Source organism: Rousettus aegyptiacus, unplaced genomic scaffold (assembly GCF_014176215.1).
Source record: "Rousettus aegyptiacus isolate mRouAeg1 unplaced genomic scaffold, mRouAeg1.p scaffold_m13_p_3, whole genome shotgun sequence".
Classification (NCBI taxonomy): Eukaryota; Metazoa; Chordata; class Mammalia; order Chiroptera; family Pteropodidae; genus Rousettus; species Rousettus aegyptiacus.
Genome location: NW_023416306.1, coordinates 136,259,316 through 136,282,708, shown reverse-complemented (window position 1 = coordinate 136,282,708; position 23,393 = coordinate 136,259,316). Strand labels below are relative to the sequence as shown.

The following is a 23,393-nucleotide window of genomic DNA, read 5'->3' as shown; positions in this document are numbered from 1 at the left end:
GAAGCATTCTGCATTACAAGGAACCTGAATTACCAGCCCAAGAAACTCTAAGAGGGACGGACATCCACACTCAAGATGATGACGGGAACGCGTCTCGGGGAGCGTCACCGGCTCCCTCAAGGTCCTGAGGGAAAAAAATCAGTAGGAAGAAGGGACTCCACTGAGTGAGCTCGCGACGACTCCCGCGCTCAGTCTGGCCGGCTTTATCCTTGCGGTTCCCCGTCCTCGGAACCTGCCTCTCGCCGAGGAAGCGCGAAGGGGCCGCTGCTCCTTGGGGCAGACTGCGGGACCCGTTAGCCGGGAGACCAGGGCCGCGTCCGGCAGCCGGAGCCGCGCCTCGGAGCCAAGGGTGGGGGAGGGGCGGCGGCGCGCCCGCGAGGCGTCGAGTTTCCCAGAATTCCCAGCGGCCGCGGCGAAAGTTTACGGGACGTAGGCGGCGGCGGGGGCTGCGGCGGTAGCGGTAGCGGTTACTAGGCGGCCCGCGGCGTACCATGGCCCTGGCCGGGCGTTCCCGACCTCTCCTCACGGAGTCCTCGGGCAGCGTCGCGGACCGGGAAGACTTCCGGGGAGGAACTGACAAGGGACAGAGCGGCGACCGGCGCGCTTAGCGCCCCGAACATGCAGCAGTCCCTGCGGGCGACCCCGGGCTGCGGAGAGGCGGCGGCGGCGGCTCAGGAGGGAAGGAGGCGGCGGCGGCGGCGGAGGCTCAGGAGGGAAGGAGGCGGCGGCGCCGGCGGAGGTGGCGGCGGGGACTGCCGGCGCCCGGCGCGGAGCCCTAGGGAGGCTGCTTGGCGCGGCCTGGGGCCTCGTCGACCAGGATGCTGTCCCGAAAGAAAACCAAAAACGAAGTGTCTAAGCCTGCCGAGGTGCAGGGGAAGTACATGAAGAAAGAGACTTCGCCTCTGCTGCGGAGTAAGTGTCGGGCGGGGCGCACCCATACCTGTCCCGGGCGGCCGCCGCTCCCCGCGCCTTTTCATTCCTATTGGTCTCTGTGAAATCGTTTTTTATTTTTTTAATTTCATTTTGTCTGAACTCTTGTTTGATATTTAAAACCAATTAAGAGTAAGAAACTTATATTAGCCACCCCCCCCCCCGTCTCCCTGTGGGCTCCCTAAAAATAACAACAAACTTCCCTGTCTCCTTACGGCATTGTTGGTTTTACTGGAATAAAGAGGCTCTTTAGGAAACAAACTACTGATTCCCTGAAGCTGTAGGAGTAAAAGTGATTAGACTGGGGCTCACTTTTTCTTCTAGCACGTCGAGGTATACCTTGTATTTGCAGACATTGCGTGTGTCACTCGTCTGTGCTGAAAGTTGTGCGAATTCTTGGATAGAATCCCTTAGCTCTGCTGCTGAATGCAGACACGAGGAGGTGAAAACTGACCCTCGCTATTGTAGCCGCTACCCAAAGCCTCATCAATCTTAGATCTCAGAGTAAAGAATCCCAAATCTTGTGTATTTGGTCCTATTCATGAGAAGTTCTTCAAATAAGATCTTCGAAGATTCCAAAAAGGCAAAGTACTCAAAATGATTTCTATCATATTTCAAGGGGAATTACTTAAATAAAATTTTTTAACTATAATAAGATGTATTTCTATCCCCGATCCCCGCACTTTTCTTCTTTTGAGTTTAAGTATTTGGCTCTGGTTTTCCAGCTGAATATTTTGAATTTTTAATTCTTGCTGTGTGTTCAGATCATTTGTGAGGTAAGGAACTGACATTCTGGTACTCATACTGCCTGCTGGCCCTTTGTGTAAGTTTCCTTCTTGGAAGCTTGTAGTACCCTTGTGACTTAAGCATTACCTCATATTATAATTGGGAAAACTGCTCATAGAGATTCCTAGTATTTGTCCAAGATCACACAGAAAGGGGTGGAGAGCATGTTTTTCCATTATAACCACATCATCAGCTTTCCACATTTATCCTTGTGTTTGAAGTGCTTTCTTACAGAACAGCAAAATAGATCAGATGAGTACATCAGTAACCTGAAACTTGATTTTTAAACCTTGTATTAATAGTTCATTTTTTAGTTACACATTCTCTTATGTTTTTGGCTAAGTTTGTGATTTTTGCAGTTTGCTGCAAATAAAGTTATTAAACATTGCTTGAAATCATGAAATATGTTTGCCTTACTTTTAAGCAAATAACTTGATATGGTGTTTTCTTCCAGTTTCACCAAATGTCAAGCCTTGTTTATTTGAATATTAATTTCTGTCTAGAGTTTGCTTCTGAAGCTTATCGAGTGTTTTCTTATATTGTTTACATAATTCATAAAAATGGTCTCCAAATCCAGTTTTCTTCATTTTTAAAGGGTATTTTTGCTTTTTAACTAGGAATGTCTAAGCTGTTTAAATTCTGTATTCTAAAGCACTATATCCTGAACTGCATTGTTCTACTGTTCTGTTTTGGATTATAATTACTTGTTCTTAAAGGAGCCATACTTTCAGGCTTGGAGGGTTTTATTTATTTATTTATTTATTTATTTATTTATTTAATTTTATTAATTTCAAGTATGCAGTACATTGGTTAGATATTTATATAGTTTATAAAATGATCCCCCTAATTGCTCTTTTTCTCCTCTTGCTCTCCACCTAGCCAATGTATTAATACTAACTGCATTCCTTATGCCGTGCTCCTCATCCCCATGACCATCTATCAACTACTGATTTGTACTTCTCTAACTCATCACCTTATTCTCCCAATCCTCCACCATCCTCCCCTCTGTCTGTCGCCAGATTGTCCTCTATATTTGTGAGTCTATTTTTGATTAGTTTGTGCTTGTTGTTCCTTAGATTCCACATATAAGTGAAATCATATGGTATTTATCTTTCTCTGACTTATTTTACTCAGCATAATAACCTCTAGGTCCATCTACCTTGTTACAAATGATAGGATTTCATTTTTTTTAATGGCTGAGTAATATTCCATTGTATATATGAACCATAACTCCTTTATCCGATCATCTGTTGATGAGCATTTAGATTGCTTCCACATCTTGGCTATTGTAAATTGTGCTGCCATGAATATAGGGGTGCATAGATCTTTATGAATTATTGTTTTGCTTTTCTTTGGATAAATACCCAGAAGTGCAATTGCTGGGTCAAAAGTTATATCCATTTTTAATTTTTTGAGAAACATCCAGACTGTTTTCCATAGTGGCTGTACTAATTTGCAATCCCACTAACAGTGCATGAGGGTTCCCTTTTCTCCAAATCCTCACCAACACTTGTTCTTTGATTTATTGATAGGCGTTAGGTGATATCTCATTGTGGTTTTAATTTGCATTTTTCTGATAATTAGTGCCCTCAGCATCTTTTCATATGTCTATTGGCCATCTGTATTTCCTCTTTGGAGAAATATCTGTTCAAGTCTTCTATTTTTAAATAGGATTGTTTTTTCATTGTTGACAGGCTTGGTGGTTTTTGAACTAATTCAACATTTGTGTGCCTTTGTGAAATGAGATCTTTTAATTTTTTTCATTTACATAGCTAAATTTTTGGCTTTCCAGCTTTTGATCACTGTACTAGTGCTACATAATTCCAGGAGTAGGAAGATGAGGTTAATAATTTAAAAATCTTTTTAAGAAGATCTACCTTTACATGTTTGGTAATAGCATTATGTTGTTTTTATTTTTGAAATTGTGTTTGCTTGAAGAAGGATTTGGGGCAATTTCAAAAATGAAGTGAAATCAACAAAATTAAAATCTTAAATTATGTTGGTAACTTCATTAGATTGTTTCTTATTTTTACATTTAATCATGAATATTTTATTAATATGTATTTCATAATTAAGTTTATTAATGTTTCATTATATTATGTATGGTAATATGTGTAATGCATTTGATTCTACACATTCATACAAATTATAAAAACATTTGAATGGGAAAATATTGATCATCCTCAACTTTCAAATGCCCAAGTACTATCTTAAATCAAAAGTTTTAATTGCGTTTTTTTAAGTCCATTGAAATTTTGTATTTTGGGGCGATAGATATAAATAAACAACTTTTAAAAAGCATATTTATTAATTACTAAAGTGGTCATTTTATTCTTCGTTTTATTATAGATCTCATGCCTTCATTCATCCGGCACGGTCCAACCATTCCAAGACGAACTGATATCTGTCTTCCAGAGTCAAGCTCTAATGCCTTTTCAGCTTCTGGAGATGGAATAGTTTCAAGAAACCACAGTTTCCTTAGAACTCCAATTCAAAGAACACCTCATGAAATAATGAGAAGAGAAAGCAACAGATTATCTGCACCTTCTTATCTTGCCAGGAGTCTAGCAGATGTCCCTAGGGAATATGGCTCTTCTCAGTCATTTTTAACAGAAGTTAATTTTGCTGTTGAAAATGGAGACTCTGGTTCCCGATATTATTATTCAGATAATTATTTTGATGGTCAGAGAAGGCGCCCACTTGGAGATCGTACACATGAAGACTATAGATATTATGAATACAACCATGAGCTCTTCCAAAGAATGTCACAGAATCAGGGGAGGCATGCTTCAGGTAACTTAAAATTAGAACTATTACATTAGTTTAGATTCATTAACACTTAATTTACAAGGTACTCTTTTCTAGATTTTCTTGGGAAGCCAACAGATATTCCTAGAGAAATACTTCTTTATTTTGCCAGGCTTGCTAAGCCAGCTTGCAAATAATCATTAACCTACACTGAGTGAAAGAATTTTGTGTCCATTAATTTTAACTCATTTTATAAAAACTTGGTATTTATTTTGACTGTTAATACTGTGAACCTTGAAAACCTAGATAATTTAATGTCTGTGGTTGGATTGAACCTAGATTTAGGTTTGATAGAAAGGGAAGGTTAGGGTTTCAGAGAACCTGGATTTAAACCTGGGAAAGGCAAGGCGCATAGGTAAGAATTGGGCGTGGTAGGTAATATTATGGGCAGCTAGCTACAACATTACTTAGCTAGAAACTACAGTTTCTCTTAACAAATCATAGTTCAATAATTAGTTCCCAATTTGATCCAAAAGACTTACTGTGAAATGATTAATTGCATATTAAGCATGTCTTTTTATTCTATTTTGTAATGGGCAAAAACATTAGCCATATAATTTTTTTAAAATCTGCTTTCCATATTTGCTGGAGATTCTTGTACAAGTTGCAAAAGAGAGAGGAGCAATGCATTTCTGCTCTATTCCTGAAGTACCAGAATACACCAGATAAACTGAAGCAAGCCGAAAATTAAACTTTTTCATTAGATTATTTTTTTCCTGTAAATTATAGGCTTTAAATTTTGGCAGATTAAAATTTAAAAAATACATGAGACATTTACATTTTAGCTCCCAAAATTTCATACACGGTGACTTAAAACCAGTTGGAGCGTGAGGGTTTTGAGTGTAGAAAATGTTTAGTATGAATCATATTTCTAGCATTTTCCCTTACATTCTTGGTACTCCTTTCTGGTACCTTATTTGGGGGAACAAAACCAATGTATATAAAATAATCACAGAATAGTTTGTATACTTTGTGGTATTGACAGTAAGTTTAATAGGGAGTCAGAGAGATAGGGTAAGCTGGAATACTTAGAGAATGATTTGTGGACGAGGTAGGACTTCATTGTGCTTTGAGCTTGGACTTTAATGGGACAGAGGAGAAGGGCATTTTAGGTGGAAGATTGGGAATAGCCCAGTGAAAACAGAGTAGACATGTTGTAAATCCAAGGAACTTTATAGTTCTACCTAGTTTGAAGAAATAAGATGTAAAGTGGAATGAAGATTTGTGGTCCAGCAACAAGCTGTAGGATTTAAATTTGAGTTAAGTAAAACCATTGTAGATTTCAGAAAGAAGTAATTTAGGAAAGCACTATTTAGAGATTAGTTAACTAGTTGTACATAGGATGTACTACTATAGAAAAGAGGACTGCAGGTACTGGTTGTATTGGAAAGGAAAGGGCAAATCTATGACATTTTTGAAGAAAAATGAGAATTATGGGTTTGGGAGAGTAAATCACTAAAGCTTTGAAAATTGAGGAATAGTGTTAAATAGTTGGTAAGAGCAACTTTGTGAAAGTCAACGGAGTCTCATTGGGACATTGTAGAGGAAAGGTTTTCTAGGCATAGAAATAACTAATGAGCATAAGTGAGTAGCTTTAATTTTTACAGAACTTCTAGGTTAAAGGATTAGATAATTGTATACTTCAGTGTTTGTTTTGGCTATTTCAGATATCTTGTTTTAAACCTCAGAAATCTTTTTCCAACCAAAATAGTAAGTTTAGCTCATTTATATTCTTTTAGAGTAGTATCTGCTTATTATAGGAAATTTTCAAAATGCAGACAAGTACCCATCATAGCAGCGATTCTTAATATTTTAGTTATTTCCTTCATCTTTTTCCCCACAACATTCTTTTTTTAATATTATTGTAATTGAAATCTGTGACGTTTCGTATCCCTGCATTTTACTTGAATTAGTTTCTTAATATGATATTTATGTGTAGTTTCAGTGACTCTAATCTTTCATTTGGTTCATGTTCGATGGTTAATATTTTATGTTAATGAGGACTGTCATGACCTAGGTTGGGGACATTGGAAAAGGGGAGAAGTAGGACACATTTGCATTGATGAGATTTGGCCTAATGGGGTTTGAGGGATGAGGAAAAAGGGAGTCTTATAGGATTAGCACAGCACCTGGCTAGATAGGAGGAGCTCCAAAAATAAGTGGTTGAATACGTAGATGAATCCAGAGATATCAAGTCTGAAGTCTTAAGACAGTTTTGGTAGCTGAAGGTTAGCAGGTATAGCTTATAATAACAACAGTCTGTTTATGATTAATACAGATTGTTCTTTGCACTCACTTTTCCCATGTATGTTTATATCACAAACATCACTGATAGCTCATTAACACTTTTCTGCCTGAATAAAAGTATGAAAAATTAGTAATGTCGAAATCCTGTTTTAAATTTCTGATTTGCAAAATATCATTGAGAAAATACTTCAAGAACTAAATTTCTACTGATCTCTTAGGAGCAGTCTGACAGTTTTTGTAAGTCTAACGACAGACTTTAAAACAATTTTCCAATCACTAGAAATAAATATAAGTTACTTGGTTACTTTTTTCAAATTAAAGAATGTCATTTTTAAAAAAGATTTGCTTTTATTACAGAAGTTATACATGCTTGAGAAATTTACTTAACATTGACTTATATTGGGGCAATAAGATGTAATGTTTGACCTTTTAGGAAAAACCTGCTTTGAAGGAGTCTCTTAGGTTGCAGGGAAGAATTAATAACCAATTATTAACCAAACAGAAAAGCCTAAAAAATCTGAATGTGAGACAATAGCAAGAAACTTCTTGAATTCATTTTGAAAAGATTTGAGACATTATATTTTTAAAGTTATGCTAGAGAGAGTTCAAAGAAGTTGAATGAATTAAAAGGAAAAAATAAATATGTGGGTGGGTAAGGATGTGCTATAAACAGATTTACTTTCATAAGCTTTAAATTTTGATTGCTGTTAATAATGTAATAAGTATTAAAAAGTATGGAAGGAAATGGTTTTGTAATGGGTTAACAAAGTTAATAATTCCTGCCTATTATTATTAAGACTTTGCAGAAACACCTATCTCAGGGGTTAACTTCATCTTACTGTATTTGGCAGAAGCACAAAAACAAATTGTATTATATCTCAAAGGGTTTTAGGGTCTAGCAAGTTCTACCTTTAACTGTGAAATCTGACCTTTAATATTTTGGCCTGCTTATCAGCCAGGCACTTAACTGTATGTGCCAAAGGAAGGGAATCCTGCTGTTAACAGGAAGTCTTTAGTTAGAATACTAAAGGCAGATTGAATTCCTTTGTTTTGCACTTAAGTAACTTAGTTTTATACAGTTTTAAGCAACATACTTTGAAAACTCATTTTTAAAGACAACTAAAGACGTCAAGTTATAAAACTTAAAACGGAAAGTGTCAGGCTTGGGAAAAAAGTGGAATTAAAAAAAAAATTCGTTTACTCCAGGATATGCATAAATATTTAATCATCTTTTGAGGAGGGGTTAATAATCTTTAGGGATACAACCTTATTTGTATTATTGCCAAGGAGACAGTTGTCTTGCTTCATTACTTAGACCTCTCAATCAATATATCTTGATTATAACATGGGCTATAATTGTTTAGTATTACCTCTGTAGACCTTTATTAGAGGTCCAGATTCCATTTTGGTCTTTGTAGCCACTACAAAATTAGGAAACTAGAATTTTTGAGCCTTGTCTGTAAGGGCAGATCTCACAGATATCTGCCTGGTTATCTGAGATTAAGTTCTTTCGAGACATGTCTACTGAAAGCTTGGTAGACAAAATAATGCTTTAGTTATGTCTTTGGGAAATTATGTGTTTAGCTTATGAATATTGTACTGTATTTTATGTAAATGGAAGGTGTGCATTTAGTTCTGCAAATGGAAGTTATTTTGACTCAGAAACAAGTTCTCATTTTCCACTGATCGAGTTTAAAATTGGTAGCTTGCTTTTTCTTAATTGGTGGCAGTCATATTTTTCTTTGAAGAATTACAGATGCTCTTTTGTTGCTAATATTACATGGTTAGTAATATTGTCATTCGACCTTATACCATCTGTGTGGCCTTTGGTAAAATGACTTACTTGAACCTTGGTCTCCTCGTATGTATATTGGTAGTGATTCTGTTACCTCATAAGAGCTATTTTGACTATGACATAGTGCATATGGAAAGGGCCAGGGATGGAGTAGACACTCATAATTGTTAGTGTTCACCTGTTTTAGAAATGTATCTTTCTTCCCAAAAGGTACTTGAGCAAGAATGATTTTGTTTTCTTTTTTGAATTTTCCTTTTTACCACAATACTTATAGGTGGTCCTGTGAACATTATATTGCATCAGTTCCAGAGACATATAATGACTGATTTCTCTTGTGATGTTTAAATTGATCATGGGATTAAACGTCAGCCCCGTTCATCCATCATGAAGTTCTCTTTCAGCCTTTTACTTACTGATTTGGCAGCCATTAATGATCATTAGCTAGACCCAGGATTTCATTAGGTATTGCAAATGATGATACTTTAATACTGTCATTTCTTCTTTATTAGTTGAAATTCTGTAATGAAGAACTTTCCCTTATCAATTACTTGGTTGCTGTTGATAGAATAAATGCTAGATCTTTCCTTTTGTTTACTTTTGTTTCAGAATAATGAATTGATACCCCAGCCACCTCCTAAGGTAACCAGTGAGTTTATGTTTTATTATCTTTATGAACTCAGGGATTTTTCAAAAATAAACTCTAACTTTATATGAATTTCATCAGTTTTTTCATTAATGTCCATATTCTGTTCCAGGATGCAATCCAGAGTAACACATTGAATTTAGTTGTTATGCCTCCTTAGTGTTCTTTGGTTTATGACAATTTCTTAGTCTTTTCTTGTTTTTCATGACCTTGACAGTTTTGAGGACTGCATGTTTGTCCTTCCAGTTTTTGTCTTCATCTTTCTTGTCTCTATTGTCGTATCTCGTCTTTTGATTTCTTGCTTTTTGTGGTCCTTCTTCAGAGAGTCGATTGCTTCATTCTTTTTTCCCTCTTAATTTATGGCAGAATATTTAGTTGCATTTTTTTTTCTCTGCTTTAGGACAACATTTTTCTGCACGTTCTCTTTAATAAATTCTATACTTTTTGCTTTAATTTTTTTTAATAGAATTAATGTTACATGCTGTTCTTATTACACATTATTGAGTAAGTTGGGTTTTCCTGTGGTAGTTATTTGAAATTTGCTCTTGTGTTTTCTGGAGAGTAGAGGGTTGAGGAAGGAAAAATAAATTACCAGGGTAGTGTTTGGGCCTAGCTAGTTTTTCACAATGCTCTATTCTTATTTTCATTCCATTCTTTGGTGTTCTCAGCTACTTTTGACAATTCTTCCATGTATATTAGACCTAGGAATTATACTACTCTCTGTTTTTTAATTGAAATTTTTATCGAGATAATTGTAAATTCAAATGCAGTTTTAAGAAATAATGCAGAAATCCCCTATACACTTTCTTCAGTTCCTTCCATTAATCCACCCATCAAATTCAGATTTCCCCAGTTTTACTCGGACTCGTGTGTGTGTATTGTTTTATACTTTTATCACATAAAGTTATGTGTGCACCATGACATTTAAGACTCTGAACAGTTCTAGCATCACAAGAATCCTTTCTGTTGCCCTCTTATAACCACATCCACTTCCTTTCCCAACCTTGGCAAGCAACCACTAATCTTTTCTCCACTTCTAAAATTTTGTCATTTCAAAAATATTTTATAGATGGAATCATACAGTATGTAACCTTGTGAAATAGATTGCTTTATTTCACTCAGCATAATTCCCCAGAGATTCATGCAAGTCGTTATATATATTAGTAGTTCCTCTTTTTCTATTGCTGAATAATACTCCATGGTATAATTTACCATGTTTAACCCATTCAGTGGTTGAAGGTCTAGACTGTTTCCAGTTTGGGGCTATTGTAAATAAAGCTGCCAAGAACATTTGTGTATGTTTTTTTTCTTTTTTTTTATGAACATATGTTTTTATTTCTCTGGGATAAGTGCCTAAGAGTGTACTTTTTGGTTGTATGGCAATCGCAGGTTTAGTTTTATAGGAAACTGCACCTTGTTTTTCAGAGTGATTGTATCATTTTACTTTCCTAACAGCAGTGTGTATGAGTGATGTGGTGTCTTTACATCATCACTAGCATTTGGTATTATCACTGTTATTTTAGTCATTCTGTTAAGATGTGTAGTGATATTTCATTGTTTTCATTTAATTTTTCCGGTAGCTAATGATGTCAGACTTCTTTTTGTAAACTTATTTGTCATTTATGTATTCTATTTGGTGATATGTCTTTTACCCATTTTCTAATTGAATTGTGTTTTCATTGTTTAGTTTCGAATGTTTTTTATAAATTTTAGATACTAGTCCTTTGTTGGATATGTGGTTTGCACATATTTTCTCCCAGTCTGTAGCTCATCTTTTCATTATCTTCACGTGGACTTTAACAGAGCAAAAGTGTTTAACTTTGCTAAAATCCATTTTATAAATTTTTCCTTTTATGGATTATGCTCGTTTTGTTTTGTTTTGTTTTAGGCGAGGCAACCCTTGGTTGACCTCACAGATTGCAAGGACCTTGTTAGTTTACAATCCCTTATTTTTTACTTACTTACTTGCTATTTATTTATTTATTTTATTTTATTTTTTGCACCTACAGCACCTGGTCTTCCTAGGTGGTCTCCCATTCAAGTACTTAACCAGGCCCAACCCCACTTAGCTTCAAAGATCAGACGGGATTGGCCTTGTTCAGGGTGGTATGGCTGTAGACTGGATTGTGCTTTTAGTATCAAGTCTAAGCACTCTTGGCCTAGTCCTAGATCCCAAAGATTTTCTCTTGTATATCTTTTTAAACAATTTTGTAGTTTTATCTTTTATATTTATGTGTAATCCATTTGAGTCAATTCTTACGTAAGATCAGGGTTTATTTTTTTTTGCCTATGAATGTCCAGTTGCACCAGCACCCTTTGTTGAAAAGGGCATTTCCTCCATTGAGTTACTTTCACACTTGTTTTGTCTCACATTAGTTAAGCATTTGTATGAGTCTATTTTTACATTCTCTGTGCAGTTTCATTGATCTATGCACCTTTCCTCCACTAATAGCACACTGTCTTCATAGTGTAGTTTATTTATTGGACACAACTGTATGCTCTGTTGTACAGACACTGTTATAGATGTTTATGAGCAAAGCAAAGATTTCTGTTTTGTGTGTGTCTTCCATTCTTGTGGAATAAGAAAGATGATAAACAAAATATATAAGATAGTAAATTTGAAGGTTAAATGACACCAGAAAAAGTAGAATAGTGTAAGTGAAATCTGGGGAGATGTAGATTGCAGTTTGTAGTAAGAGAAAGACGTTTCATTGAAATGATTGAGAAAAGACTTGAAAAGGGTGGGAGAGTGAGCCAAGCAAATAGATATCTGAAAGAAGAGTATTCTAGGGAGAATGAATAGCCAGTGCCTGCCATGTTTGCAAGGAGGCTTGCTTAGTTGGAATGGAGTGGACTGCAGGGATAGAAAAGTAGCAGCTTAGTTCACAGAGGAATGGAGAACTGCTCGTCATAGGGCCTCATATCAGTTATCTCTTGTTAAAGCAACAGGAAAAAACTCATACTAAGCTTAGCGTATCATTAAACTATAGACTTGTAACTAAATCTTGTTTTAAGCTATGAGTTTAGGGAATAAAAATACATAGCCAACGTCCCCCTCCCCCACCCCCAAATAACATATGGTAAACAACTTTTAAAAAATATAGAGTTCTATGAATTTAAATGTATGTATAGATGCACGTCATGCCAACACAATTAGTTTATAGAACGTTTCCATCACCCACCAAAATGCCCTCCTTACTGTTTGTAGTCAACCCCTACTTTCAACCCTAGTTCCTGCCAACCACAATTTTCTGTTCAAGTAGTTTTGCCTTTGTAGTAATTTCATATTGATGGATTTATACAATATATAGCCATTTGAGACTAGCTCCTTTTACTCAGCATGATGCCTTTGAGATTCATCCATGTTCTTGTTGCATGTATCAATAGTTATTTCCTTTTTACTCCTGGGTAGATTCTATTATATGGTTATACTACAGTTTATCTATTCTCTTCAAGATGACATGTGTTTCCACTTTGGGGCATTTATGAATATAGCCACTATAAACATTCACATGCAGGTTTTTGTGTAAAGATGAATTTTCATTTCTCTAGGTTAAATACTTGGGAATAGAATTGCTGCATCATATGGAAAGCATATGTTTAACTTTACGAGACACTGCTGAACTGTTTTCCAAAGTGGCTGTAACATTCCGCATTCCCACCAGCAACATACGAGAGTTCCAGTTTCTCCATATCCTCATCAAAACTTGTATTCTTAGGGTTATTTTTTTCTTTTTTTGGCCATTTGCATAGATGTGTACTATCATTTCATGTGATTTTAATTTGCATTTTCCTGATGGTTAATAGAATATTGAGCATTTTTTAATGTGCTCATTTACTATCTATGTATCTTTTTTGGTGAAATGCCTATTTAAATCTTGTGCCCATTTGTTAAAAAATTCAGTTTTCTTAATGTTGAGTTTTGAGAATTCTTTATGTATTCTAAAGTCCTTTGTCTACTATGTGATTTGCAAATATTTTCTCCCAGTCTATAGCTTAATTTTATTTCTCTTAACGTTGTCTTTCACAGAGCAAATGTTTTTAATTCACATGAAGTTGTTTATCAATACTTTTATGGGTTATACTTTCAGTATCTTGATTAAGAACGATTTGCGTAAGCAAAAGGTCACAAAAATTTATCTTACTTTTTCTTCCTTTCTTCTTTTTTTTTTAAAGCCTACAGCATCTGGTATTTCTAGGTGGTCTCCCATCCAAGTACTAACCAGGCCTGACTCTGCCTAGCTTCCAAGATCAGACGAGATGGGGGGTGCGTTCAGGGTGGCATAGCCGTAGACTTACTTTTTCTTTTAAAAATTTTATAGTTTTATGTTTTACACGTGATACACGATCCAGCTTGAGTTCATTTTTATATAAGGTGGGAAGTATAAGTTGTAATTTTTTTACATATGGATGTCTAGTTGTTTCAGTATCATTTGTTGATAAAAACTGTCTTTTCTCCATCGAGTTGCTTTTTCACCGTTGTCAAAAATCAATTAACCATATGTGTGTAGTGTATTTCTGAATTCTCTATTCTATTGATCTGTTTGTCCTTTTGACAGTACGACACTGTCTTGATTTTATATCTTTATAGTAAGTCTTAAAATCACGTAGTGTAAGTCCTTCAACTTTGTTCTTCCTATTTAATTTGTTTTGGCTTTTCTGGTTCTTTCGCCTTTTCATGTACATTATAGAGTCTGCTTGTCTATATCTACATAAAACTTCAATGGCATTTGATTGGAATTACCTTAAACCTAAAAATTATTTTAGGAAGAATTGACACCTTAACTATTTCGAGTCTTCCAATCCATAAACATAGTAGGGCATCTTTTATTTTTTTCATCAGTGTTTTGTAATTTTCAGCATACAGATCTTGCACATATTTCGTTAGGCTTATTTGTAAATGTTTGATTATTTCGGAGCCATTAAAAGTGGTATAAGTAGTTAAATGTTCTCAATTGTTGTTAGTATATAGATACTTAATTGATTTTTGAATGTTAACCTTATACCCTGCCACCTTGATAAATGTACTTAATAGTACTAGGATACAGCCAGCTTATTTTTAAGAAATTGTAAACTGGGAATAGTTTTACAAATTCATTTTTGCTGTTTTAGAAGAAATGTCAAATCTTAAATCTTGGATGAGATGAAATTTTCTTTTCCTCACTTTTCCTTTAGCAGTGTACATACTTAAGTAGCTTTACTGGTAGTTAAATGTTTGTATGGCCTGGTGATGGAGGCCTCAACCAAACGCCCTAATTTTAAAGAGAGAGACTACTTTCTCCCTCTTTCTGTAATTAAATAATAGTAATACTAGCTAGTTTTATGACAAATTTTATTTATAATGATAAAATCATGAATTTTAACAAGAGTATAATCAGGATAGTTAATTTTATAACTTTCTCAAATAACATTATTTTAGTTTTGAATAATTGTTCTATTTCTCTTTTTTCTCCTCAGGTATTGGAAGAGTTGCTGCTACATCTTTAGGAAATTTAACCAACCATGGTTCTGAAGATTTACCCCTTCCTCCTGGCTGGTCTGTGGACTGGACAATGAGAGGGAGAAAATATTATATAGATCACAACACAAATACAACTCATTGGAGCCATCCTCTTGAGCGAGAAGGACTTCCTCCAGGATGGGAGCGAGTTGAGTCATCAGAATTTGGAACTTATTATGTAGATCACACAAATAAGAAGGCTCAATATCGGCATCCCTGTGCTCCTAGGTATCTACTTTTTTTTCTAAGTTTTTGTTTTGAGATTGTCCGATGTTAGATTTTGAGCTCATATTTTCATCAAAGAGAAAGGCATCCTGAAGTTTGATATTTGAGAGCTGTATTTTTCAAAATTTATGATACTTTTCTCTGGACTTATATTTAGTAATGAATCACTTTATAATTTAAAGGAAAAAAAAACTCTCTTTAAACAACCTCAAAAACAAGGTAGTATTCTTATGATCAGTTTCTGCTTTAATGTGCCAGGAAGTTTTTGCTATAGATACCTAAAAATTGAAATAAATAAAACATCTGTCTCTTTACATTTAAATTCCTATAAATAATACAGACCTACCTCCTAAAGTGTCAAAATATACTTTTGAATTGTAACATCTTGGTGTTTTTATTCAATTTCAGACATTTTATGTTTTATTTCTTACAGTTGCCAGGCAAGAAAGTGAAAATTGGAACTACACAAAACATCCCAGATCTGTTTAAATGTAGCTGGTGATCCTTTGGGCTACCTTGATTGATGCTGGGCTTATCAGCAGATCTCACTTATGGCCAGACTTCTAGCCCCCTGAATACTGTAGCTAGATGTCACATGTGGCTACTGAGCACTTGAAATGTGATTGATCCAAATTGAGATGCGCTGTAAATGTGAAATAAACACTGGATTTCAAAGTACATAAAAAATCTAGTAGTTTAGTAATGAAGTTGCAAATGTTTACAGCTAACTACATTGAGGTTTCAAGAACTGAACCATAAGATTAAAAATGGATAGAATATTATCAGCATGTTAATTGATGTTATTTAGTATCATCCAACATAATACAAATCTTTGGTTATAGTAGACATTGGCATTTTTAATCATTAAAATCATTACAAAAATACATTGTAATATTCTCACCTATTGTGTTGTTTTAATCATTTTACATATTTGGATTAATTCAACTTTGAAAAGCAGTTTTTTTCTAGTGATTTTATTTAGTGACAATGTTCATTGAAAAACTGAGGTTGTCTTCCCTTCAAAAGAACCAAATCAACTGTTTTGCCCATGGCGGGCTCTGCCCCCTTCACCTATTCTTTACCATCTCAGGCAAGCCAATGCCTCCCTAGCCTCCATTGTCAGGACTGTGACATGAGGATAATTCAGAGTCCCTTTCCCTACCCAGTCATAATCCCCACTCTAGAGCAAGGATGAGTCCCACTTAGTCCTGCTGGGTCCCTAGCACCCAACACAGAGTTGGGCACATAGTGGAAACATAGCAGATGTTTTTTGAATGAATGAATGGAGTGGGTAAAATGTGTTTACAGAGGTGGCAGAGGACTTTGTAGTGTAGACAACCAGATTCGAGAGTATGTCGAGCTTACTTTTCTGTTCATCATCATTAACCTTACATTATTAGAGAATTTTTATAGTTTACAAAGCATTTTCATAATTTGTTTTCTCAGCAAATCTGTAGAAATTAAACAAGAGAAAATAAACACTTCCCTTAAATTCATATAGTTAGGTAGTATTAATACCTATTTTGATTTTCTATATTATGTTAGCCCATATACAGAACTCTTGATTTATATTAGCTCTTTTAATCCTGAGAACAGTCATTTTTTGTATGAATTTATTCCATTTTACAGATTAGGAGGCTGAAGCTTAGAGAAGTAAAGCAGTTTTGCCTACATTCATACAATTTCCAAGTGGCCAAACTGAGGTTAAAATCCCCCTGGCATAATCTTCAAAACCTCAGTTTCTCCCTACCCCTAATTGTGCTATCAAGGAATGTTTTATTTTGTACCTACTTATTATGAAAGAAGAATTGAAGATAAAATTCAATGCCATTTGCATTTTGATTTTTAAATTGTTAACCACAGTCTAACACTTATTTAATTCCAGTTTAGTATTGCAATGACCTTTTATGATACACACAGAAATCTTAATGTGGGAGACAGGCCTTTCCCGTTTTGCCTCCAAGACTGGAATAGACCATTTTGGCCTCCTAGAATTCAGTCTTTAGCTTTCAGGTGGTTCAGTGCTCTCCTTACCATTTTCCCATGTAACAGCCCCCTTCCTGCTTTGCTGTTCTCTCCTTCCCCCACGCCCCAACAGACACACGCGATTAGAATTAATTAAAAGCATAATCTTTTTTTTTTTAAGTCTGGTTTAAAATAGATTCTGATCAATTCTAATCACATATGCTTTCTTAAGGTGGTAAAAACAAAGGAAATACTACAATTAATGTGGATATTTCAAGCACAGTCATTCCTACTGTATTATGTATTCTAAACCCCCTTTTCAGCCTTAAGGAGAAAGAAAATATCCATTGTCATTTTGAGAGAAACTCAATCTTTCCAACATAAATGTACAGGTTATTGCTAGTAAACTAGAATTTGTGATTCTAGTTTTAAGCCTCTGTGTAAAGGTTACAACTTAGCTCCAACTTTTTATAGCCTCCTTAGAAGTCATCCTTGAAAAGAATAAATACCAACCAGAAGAAATCTCTTAAAAATATGTAAGGATTTACCTTAAGTTTATATTCATCACTAGTGACCTACTAATTTCCAAGAGAAAGTATATTTTAATTCCCCTACAGTATGATTTTTTTTAAAAAAAAGCTAGACCTTTATGGTTTTTTAGGTGATAGAAGGAATTGTTTGGGCAAGAGGCTCATTGGAAAATGCTTAAATATTATTCTTTATAATTTCTTGTTTAGATTTAGAGCCTTTATCCTAATGAATGTCGTTTCTTCTTAGTGTACCTCGGTATGATCAACCTCCTCCTGTCACATACCAGCCACAACAAACTGAGAGAAATCAGTCCCTTCTGGTACCTGCAAATCCGTATCATACCGCAGAAATTCCTGACTGGCTTCAGGTTTATGCTCGAGCTCCTGTGAAGTAAGTGAATTTACAGCACAAATTTTTGGTAAGGGGTGAGTGGAAAACTGAATGGAGTCTCTGGGCTGCTTAATCCATCCAGCACCATGTTTTTCTGTTAATAATTTTGGGCTTCTAAAATATATATTTTTCTAAGTAATATTTTATTTAAAGAAAGGATATCATAGCTTTTAAAGTTTGAAAATCATTGATTGGAAATATATTCTGTAAACATTTATTGAATCTTTATTTCGTGTGCAGACATGTAACTTAGGGATACAGTAAGACGCTTACATTCTCATAGGGGGAGATTGAGTTGTAAATCAATGATACAACACCTTGTGATAAAAGTGAGGACCCAAGTAAGTCCTAGTTTCATGAGTGAAACAAGGCAGGACAGAACGGTGTTGAGGAAGTTGTACAGGTATTATCTGCAAGTTCTGGGATAAGACGACCTATATTTACTGATACTTTTTAGCTGTATAACCCTGGTCAGGGTGTTTAACTTAGTTTTGTCTTCTGTAAATTGAGGATTATAATAATACCTACTTTTAAGGTTATTAAGAATTCAATAAAATAATGCATCTAAAGTATTTATCACAGTGCTTTGCATATTGACAGACTTAGTAAATGATGATTATTATTGGGGATGGAGGTATAGAATAGTGGTTAAGATCGTTCAGGAAGGAAACTGAGTGCGATCTTTGGCTCTGTCACCTACTTACCGAATGACCTTGTGCAAGTTACTGAATTTAGATATTGTGTTTTTCCTCTCCTGAAACATGGGGATAATAATCTTGCCTGCCTTTCTTGGTGTGATGAGATTTAAAAGTGATCATACATTTTAAAGCATATGGCACTGTGGCTGCCATATATAAGCTCTTAGTAATGGTTTCTTACTATAATGAGGGGAGCAAGACAAGCTGCACCTGAGAGGAAAATACATGCAATAGTTTTTAACCCATTTCCCCCCAAAATACAGGCCGGCAGTACTTGCGGCTGCAGCATTTTACCTCAGTATAACTCCTGGATTATAGTCCTAACCTTAACCCCAAAGTGTGCCACAAAATATCTCACTTTTATACTCTAGTATAGTGACAGTCCTTGGAAACAAATGACATCGTTCTATTTATAGCATTGTTTTTAGTAGTGGTATTCCCATTTACAAAACAGTAATTCTTGATCTCCGAAAATGTCAAGTCCTAGAAAATGTAGCATTCCTACGCATGATGTTCACATTGTTACTTCGTTCTTGAATAGTTGTTAGCCGAAGATTCATTTAATGAATCCGATTTATGTATACATTTCTGTTACATTAAGATTAGAGACAAGTTCTGTTTAGAAATAATTCCAAGAATAGTTTTTATTTTTATTTTCACACTGAAAACTTGTCTTATTTGCTTCAGCCTCGAAGAGCCTGTGTTTACGTAAAATTAACGGTGGCAGCGCGCTGCATTTTTTTTTCTAAATGGGAAAAGGGTTAAAGATAGTTATGAGTTCGCCAGTCCCTCAGAGCACTGTGGTATGGATTTTATTTTATTCCTGTTGCTTGGTGATCCTGCAGTGTCCTTGACCTAGCTCTACATGTAGGTGGAAAGAAAGAGTGGGCATACTTTTATAGGGGGCAGGTGTAGGGGACTGGAGCTGGGAAAAGCAGCACTTTTGGCTTCTAAGATAGCATCCACTGGGGTGTGAACACATTTTTTGGTAGCATTACAGAATTGATGTTGGCATAGGTGGGTTATTTGTAAGTGGTATTTGAATAGAATACTGCCCGAGGAAAAACAGAAGAGATGCTATAAGCATAGCCTACTGGAGTGGTTTACAGCTTATTTTCTGAATGCCTTACCTGTATATTTATAGTATGGTGGCTAAAAGTTGAACTTGGAGAAGCAGATTATTTGGCTAGGGGAAGAATGGAATTTTTTATTTTTATTTTTTTTTAAGAGAAAAGCAGGCATGTTGTGATGTATTATAGGCAAAAGGAAAGTAACTGTATAGAAACAGCAGGGGCAAGAATTTGGAATGGAAATTGGTGCATCGCATACTTTTCTCATCTGTGGTCTTATAGTGCTTTTTCTTCTTTGCAAAGGATTTTCTCTAATTATTCTGGTTTTGTTGCTTCTATCATAATTCTATTCTTGATGCTAAATACTGTGATTGGGAAGTCAGGAAATTATCTGTAGCTTTTTCTCCTTTTTTTAAAAAAACTTGAATGCTTACACAGAATATTTGTTTTAAAAACAAGTGTGATATCTGCCAATTTATTCTTCTCTCTTTCCTTACTAGAGTGTACAGAGGTGATAAATGAGCTTTAACATTCTCGTAGATTACCCCCTGGCATAAATTTAAGCATCTTGAGTCAGTAGACGTCGCTGAAATGCCCCTTAGCTGTGGAATTTAGACCCTGGAAGATTAAGATTTTTTTCTTTAGGAATTATGAATTTGTTTCAAGCAATAAGTAAAATCTTAAGCTACATGAATGGCAGAGGTTCTAGAATATACCTTACAACTGTTTCTTTGTGGAGGCTAACTGAGTATATTTCTTGCAGTATTTCCCCAATTTATGTTGGCAAGTGGTTGCAGTTTCCCACTGAAGAGAATATAAAGCTATCAGGTATAGCTATTATTTGCAGCACTCATTCAGTAATTAAATTAGTAAAATTGAGATCCAACAAAATATGTTTACCTTATAGTTTTGCGTATTGTGCTCCTGATTTTTCTGGTACATATCTCGAAGTTATACAGAAATGTACGTCAGTGTTCCAAGCAGAGTACGAGGCCCATACTTGGCTGCTCAGTATTTGTTTACTGTTTCCCTTTTGTAAAAACTTTTTAAAATTTATATTAGACAAGTAATCCTTTGGGAATAAGATGATACATGAATTATCAAACAAAGGATCTTTGGTTAGAATAATTATTAAAAATAAATTTACTAGAATTTATAATCAAAGCTTCTTACTATGTCTCCTCTAAAATATGATTTGAGAAGTATAACTTCAGTATCATATAGATGTATACCTTGCTCTAGCTCAGGTACTATGTCTAGTCTTAGTAGATAGTAACATTCAAAGCTATTACTTTGAAGCATCTGGGTCCATAGTTCTCTGACTTTTTGATCTTTTATTTACTAAACAATTTTGCAAGAGATATATAGCCTCTTTTAGTTTTTTCAGCTGCAAAACGAAAAAATTGGATTAGAGTGCTGTCTTTAGGTGTCTTTCAGTTCAAAGAGTAAATTACTGCTTTAGTAGTTTGTGGCATACTCAGTATGTGATCTCCCTACCATTGAAGAAGGCCTTTTCAATTACATCTATGATTTTATATGGATCTTTCACCACATTGTGGAGTCTTCTGCAGTCCACTTTTTCTCATTTTGAAAAGAGCTTATTCCTTCCTTTCTGCTTTTTTTTTTTTTTTTTTAATATTGTACACCCAGCCTCAGAAAAACTCAACCCATGAATGATGGTTCCTCTTCATTCCTCTTTCAGTTTAGTTCCTTGTTTGCTGGAGCGAACAGCATTCCTCAAAAAACTCTATCAGCACTAATAACACAAATAACTTTGCTGATTTTTATGTATTGTTGTTTGCAGGTATGATGTGGTCTAAAGTATTAAGTTCCTGACAGTTAACTTTGGATGTACTTATGAATAGCATAGAATGTATCTTCTGAAATTATAGAACCACAGTGGTTTGAAATCTTTTTTTTTATATAGTCGTGTTAATATTAGAATAATTGATGCTTAAAAGAAATGGGTATTTTTTAACTTAAATTGAAAATAATATTAGTAGTTTTCTCCTTTCTCTAAAAAATAATATAAACAGCACTTAATAACTCAGTTATTTTTAATTACAGCTTGATATTTATAAAAATAGACCAGTTTATTGCTATAAATACATATTTATATGTGTGTTCTGAACATTGGTATGGTTGTGTTTTAAAACAGATATGACCACATTCTGAAGTGGGAACTCTTCCAGCTAGCTGACCTGGATACATACCAGGGAATGTTAAAGTTGCTTTTCATGAAAGAACTGGAACAGATTGTCAAAATGTATGAAGCATACAGACAGGCTCTTCTCACAGAGTTGGAAAACCGCAAGCAGAGGCAGCAGTGGTATGCCCAGCAACATGGCAAGAATTTTTAAGTTAATTTTTAAAAAATAAAATTTAAGTTTTATAAGGGCTTTAAAATATTTTCACAGAAAAAGGCTGCAAACAAGTTCTTTGGTTAATAAAGGCAGCTTACTTTTTGGAAATAATAAAATTCTAATTTTACATGTATTTTGTTATCAAAAATACTCTTATTGAGCAAAAAAAAAAAATGAGTATCATTTTAAGAGCCATCATGGCAAACACTTCTAAATCCTGCATGTTAGGAACTGCTTTGAATATTCTCAATGGAGACAAATGCAGCAATTTCCTGTTTATAACCAGATATTAAATAGGAAATGATCAGTTGGTAAACTCTTACAATACCAGTACCTTTCTTTAAAAAACAAAATGAAATATAACCTATGCAGTATTTAAGAAAAGATGTTTACTGCTTTAGTGTGGAACATTGTCTGGAATCAGATGGTTTAAATTGTTACTATTGTGTATAGTTCAAAAGATAAAATAAGATTTGGGACCTTTTTTGTGATAATTTTTTATATATAATTTATGGGGTTCTCTTCCCCCCAAAATGTAAAGAACTCTTTAAAATGTGTGTTGAGAAAGTATTTTATGGTATGAAAGATAGAAAGGCCTGTAATCTTTCAAGAATAAATTTAGGCATAAATTTATTAGCCTGTGCACAGCACTCAAAGTTGCTAACCTTACACCCTTACTTTCAGCCAGAGAGCTCTTACAGTATGTACGATCATGGCCCTATTGAGACAGTAGAGGGTTGATGACAGCATAGCATGCTGCCATCCTAACAGACTGGGTTGAGCTGCCAAAAATGACAATCAGGGATTCATTAAGAAGTCTTGCCAATAAATTGATTTTACATATCTTTTATCCTATAGGAGTTTGTCACAGAATTTTAGAACCCAGTATTTCCATCCCAATTTTTTTCCTTTTGGTTTAATGGTTATTAAGACATTGTTCATAATTGGTGTAGTACATTTGATTGCAGACAAATCTTTGGCATTTATAGCCTATAAGTCTCCAGAATTCTGTAAACTTCAACATTAGTTGAAGTAGCTCTTCGGTTATATTTACATGTCTTGTAAATATGTAAATACATTTTTAGTTTAGGTAACCTTCCAAAATACAAAGCACTCCCAGTTAGATAACGGCGAATTTGAATTGTTGATAAAATGTTGGAAATCTTAAATGTTTGATTTTATACAATAAGCTTATTAAATATATTTTTGTGGAAACTAAATGTGTCGTGTTTGAGTCCATGTTTTATACATAGTGCTATCAATATTCGATTTTTCCATTCAGAAGATACATAGGCAAAGAAAAGGGGTAGTGAAAAATGAAAATAAGCTAGTAGAATTTTATCAGAGAGGAAAGATATTTTGCAAGGTATATGATCAAACTTTTCTAAGATTTAAGTTTACATATTTTATGAACTCATATACTCTTCTATCTTAATTATTCT

The 23,393-nt window shown here is 34.9% G+C and overlaps 1 protein-coding gene and 2 pseudogenes across 1 annotated transcript; 1 reads left to right on the top strand and 2 right to left on the bottom strand.

Moving 5' to 3' along the window:
* The first annotated feature begins 408 nt into the window (after positions 1 to 408).
* Positions 409 to 23,171, top strand: SAV1 (salvador family WW domain containing protein 1). Its single transcript, XM_016145798.2, has 5 exons — positions 409 to 912; positions 4,066 to 4,509; positions 14,667 to 14,937; positions 17,677 to 17,820; positions 21,747 to 23,171. Exons 1-5 carry the CDS (start codon positions 819 to 821, stop codon positions 21,946 to 21,948), a joined length of 1,155 nt encoding a protein of 384 aa, XP_016001284.1. The 5' UTR covers positions 409 to 818; the 3' UTR covers positions 21,949 to 23,171.
* LOC118601345 lies at positions 11,210 to 11,329 on the bottom strand (annotated as a pseudogene).
* LOC118600790 lies at positions 13,384 to 13,504 on the bottom strand (annotated as a pseudogene).
* Positions 23,172 to 23,393: the final 222 nt, after the last annotated feature.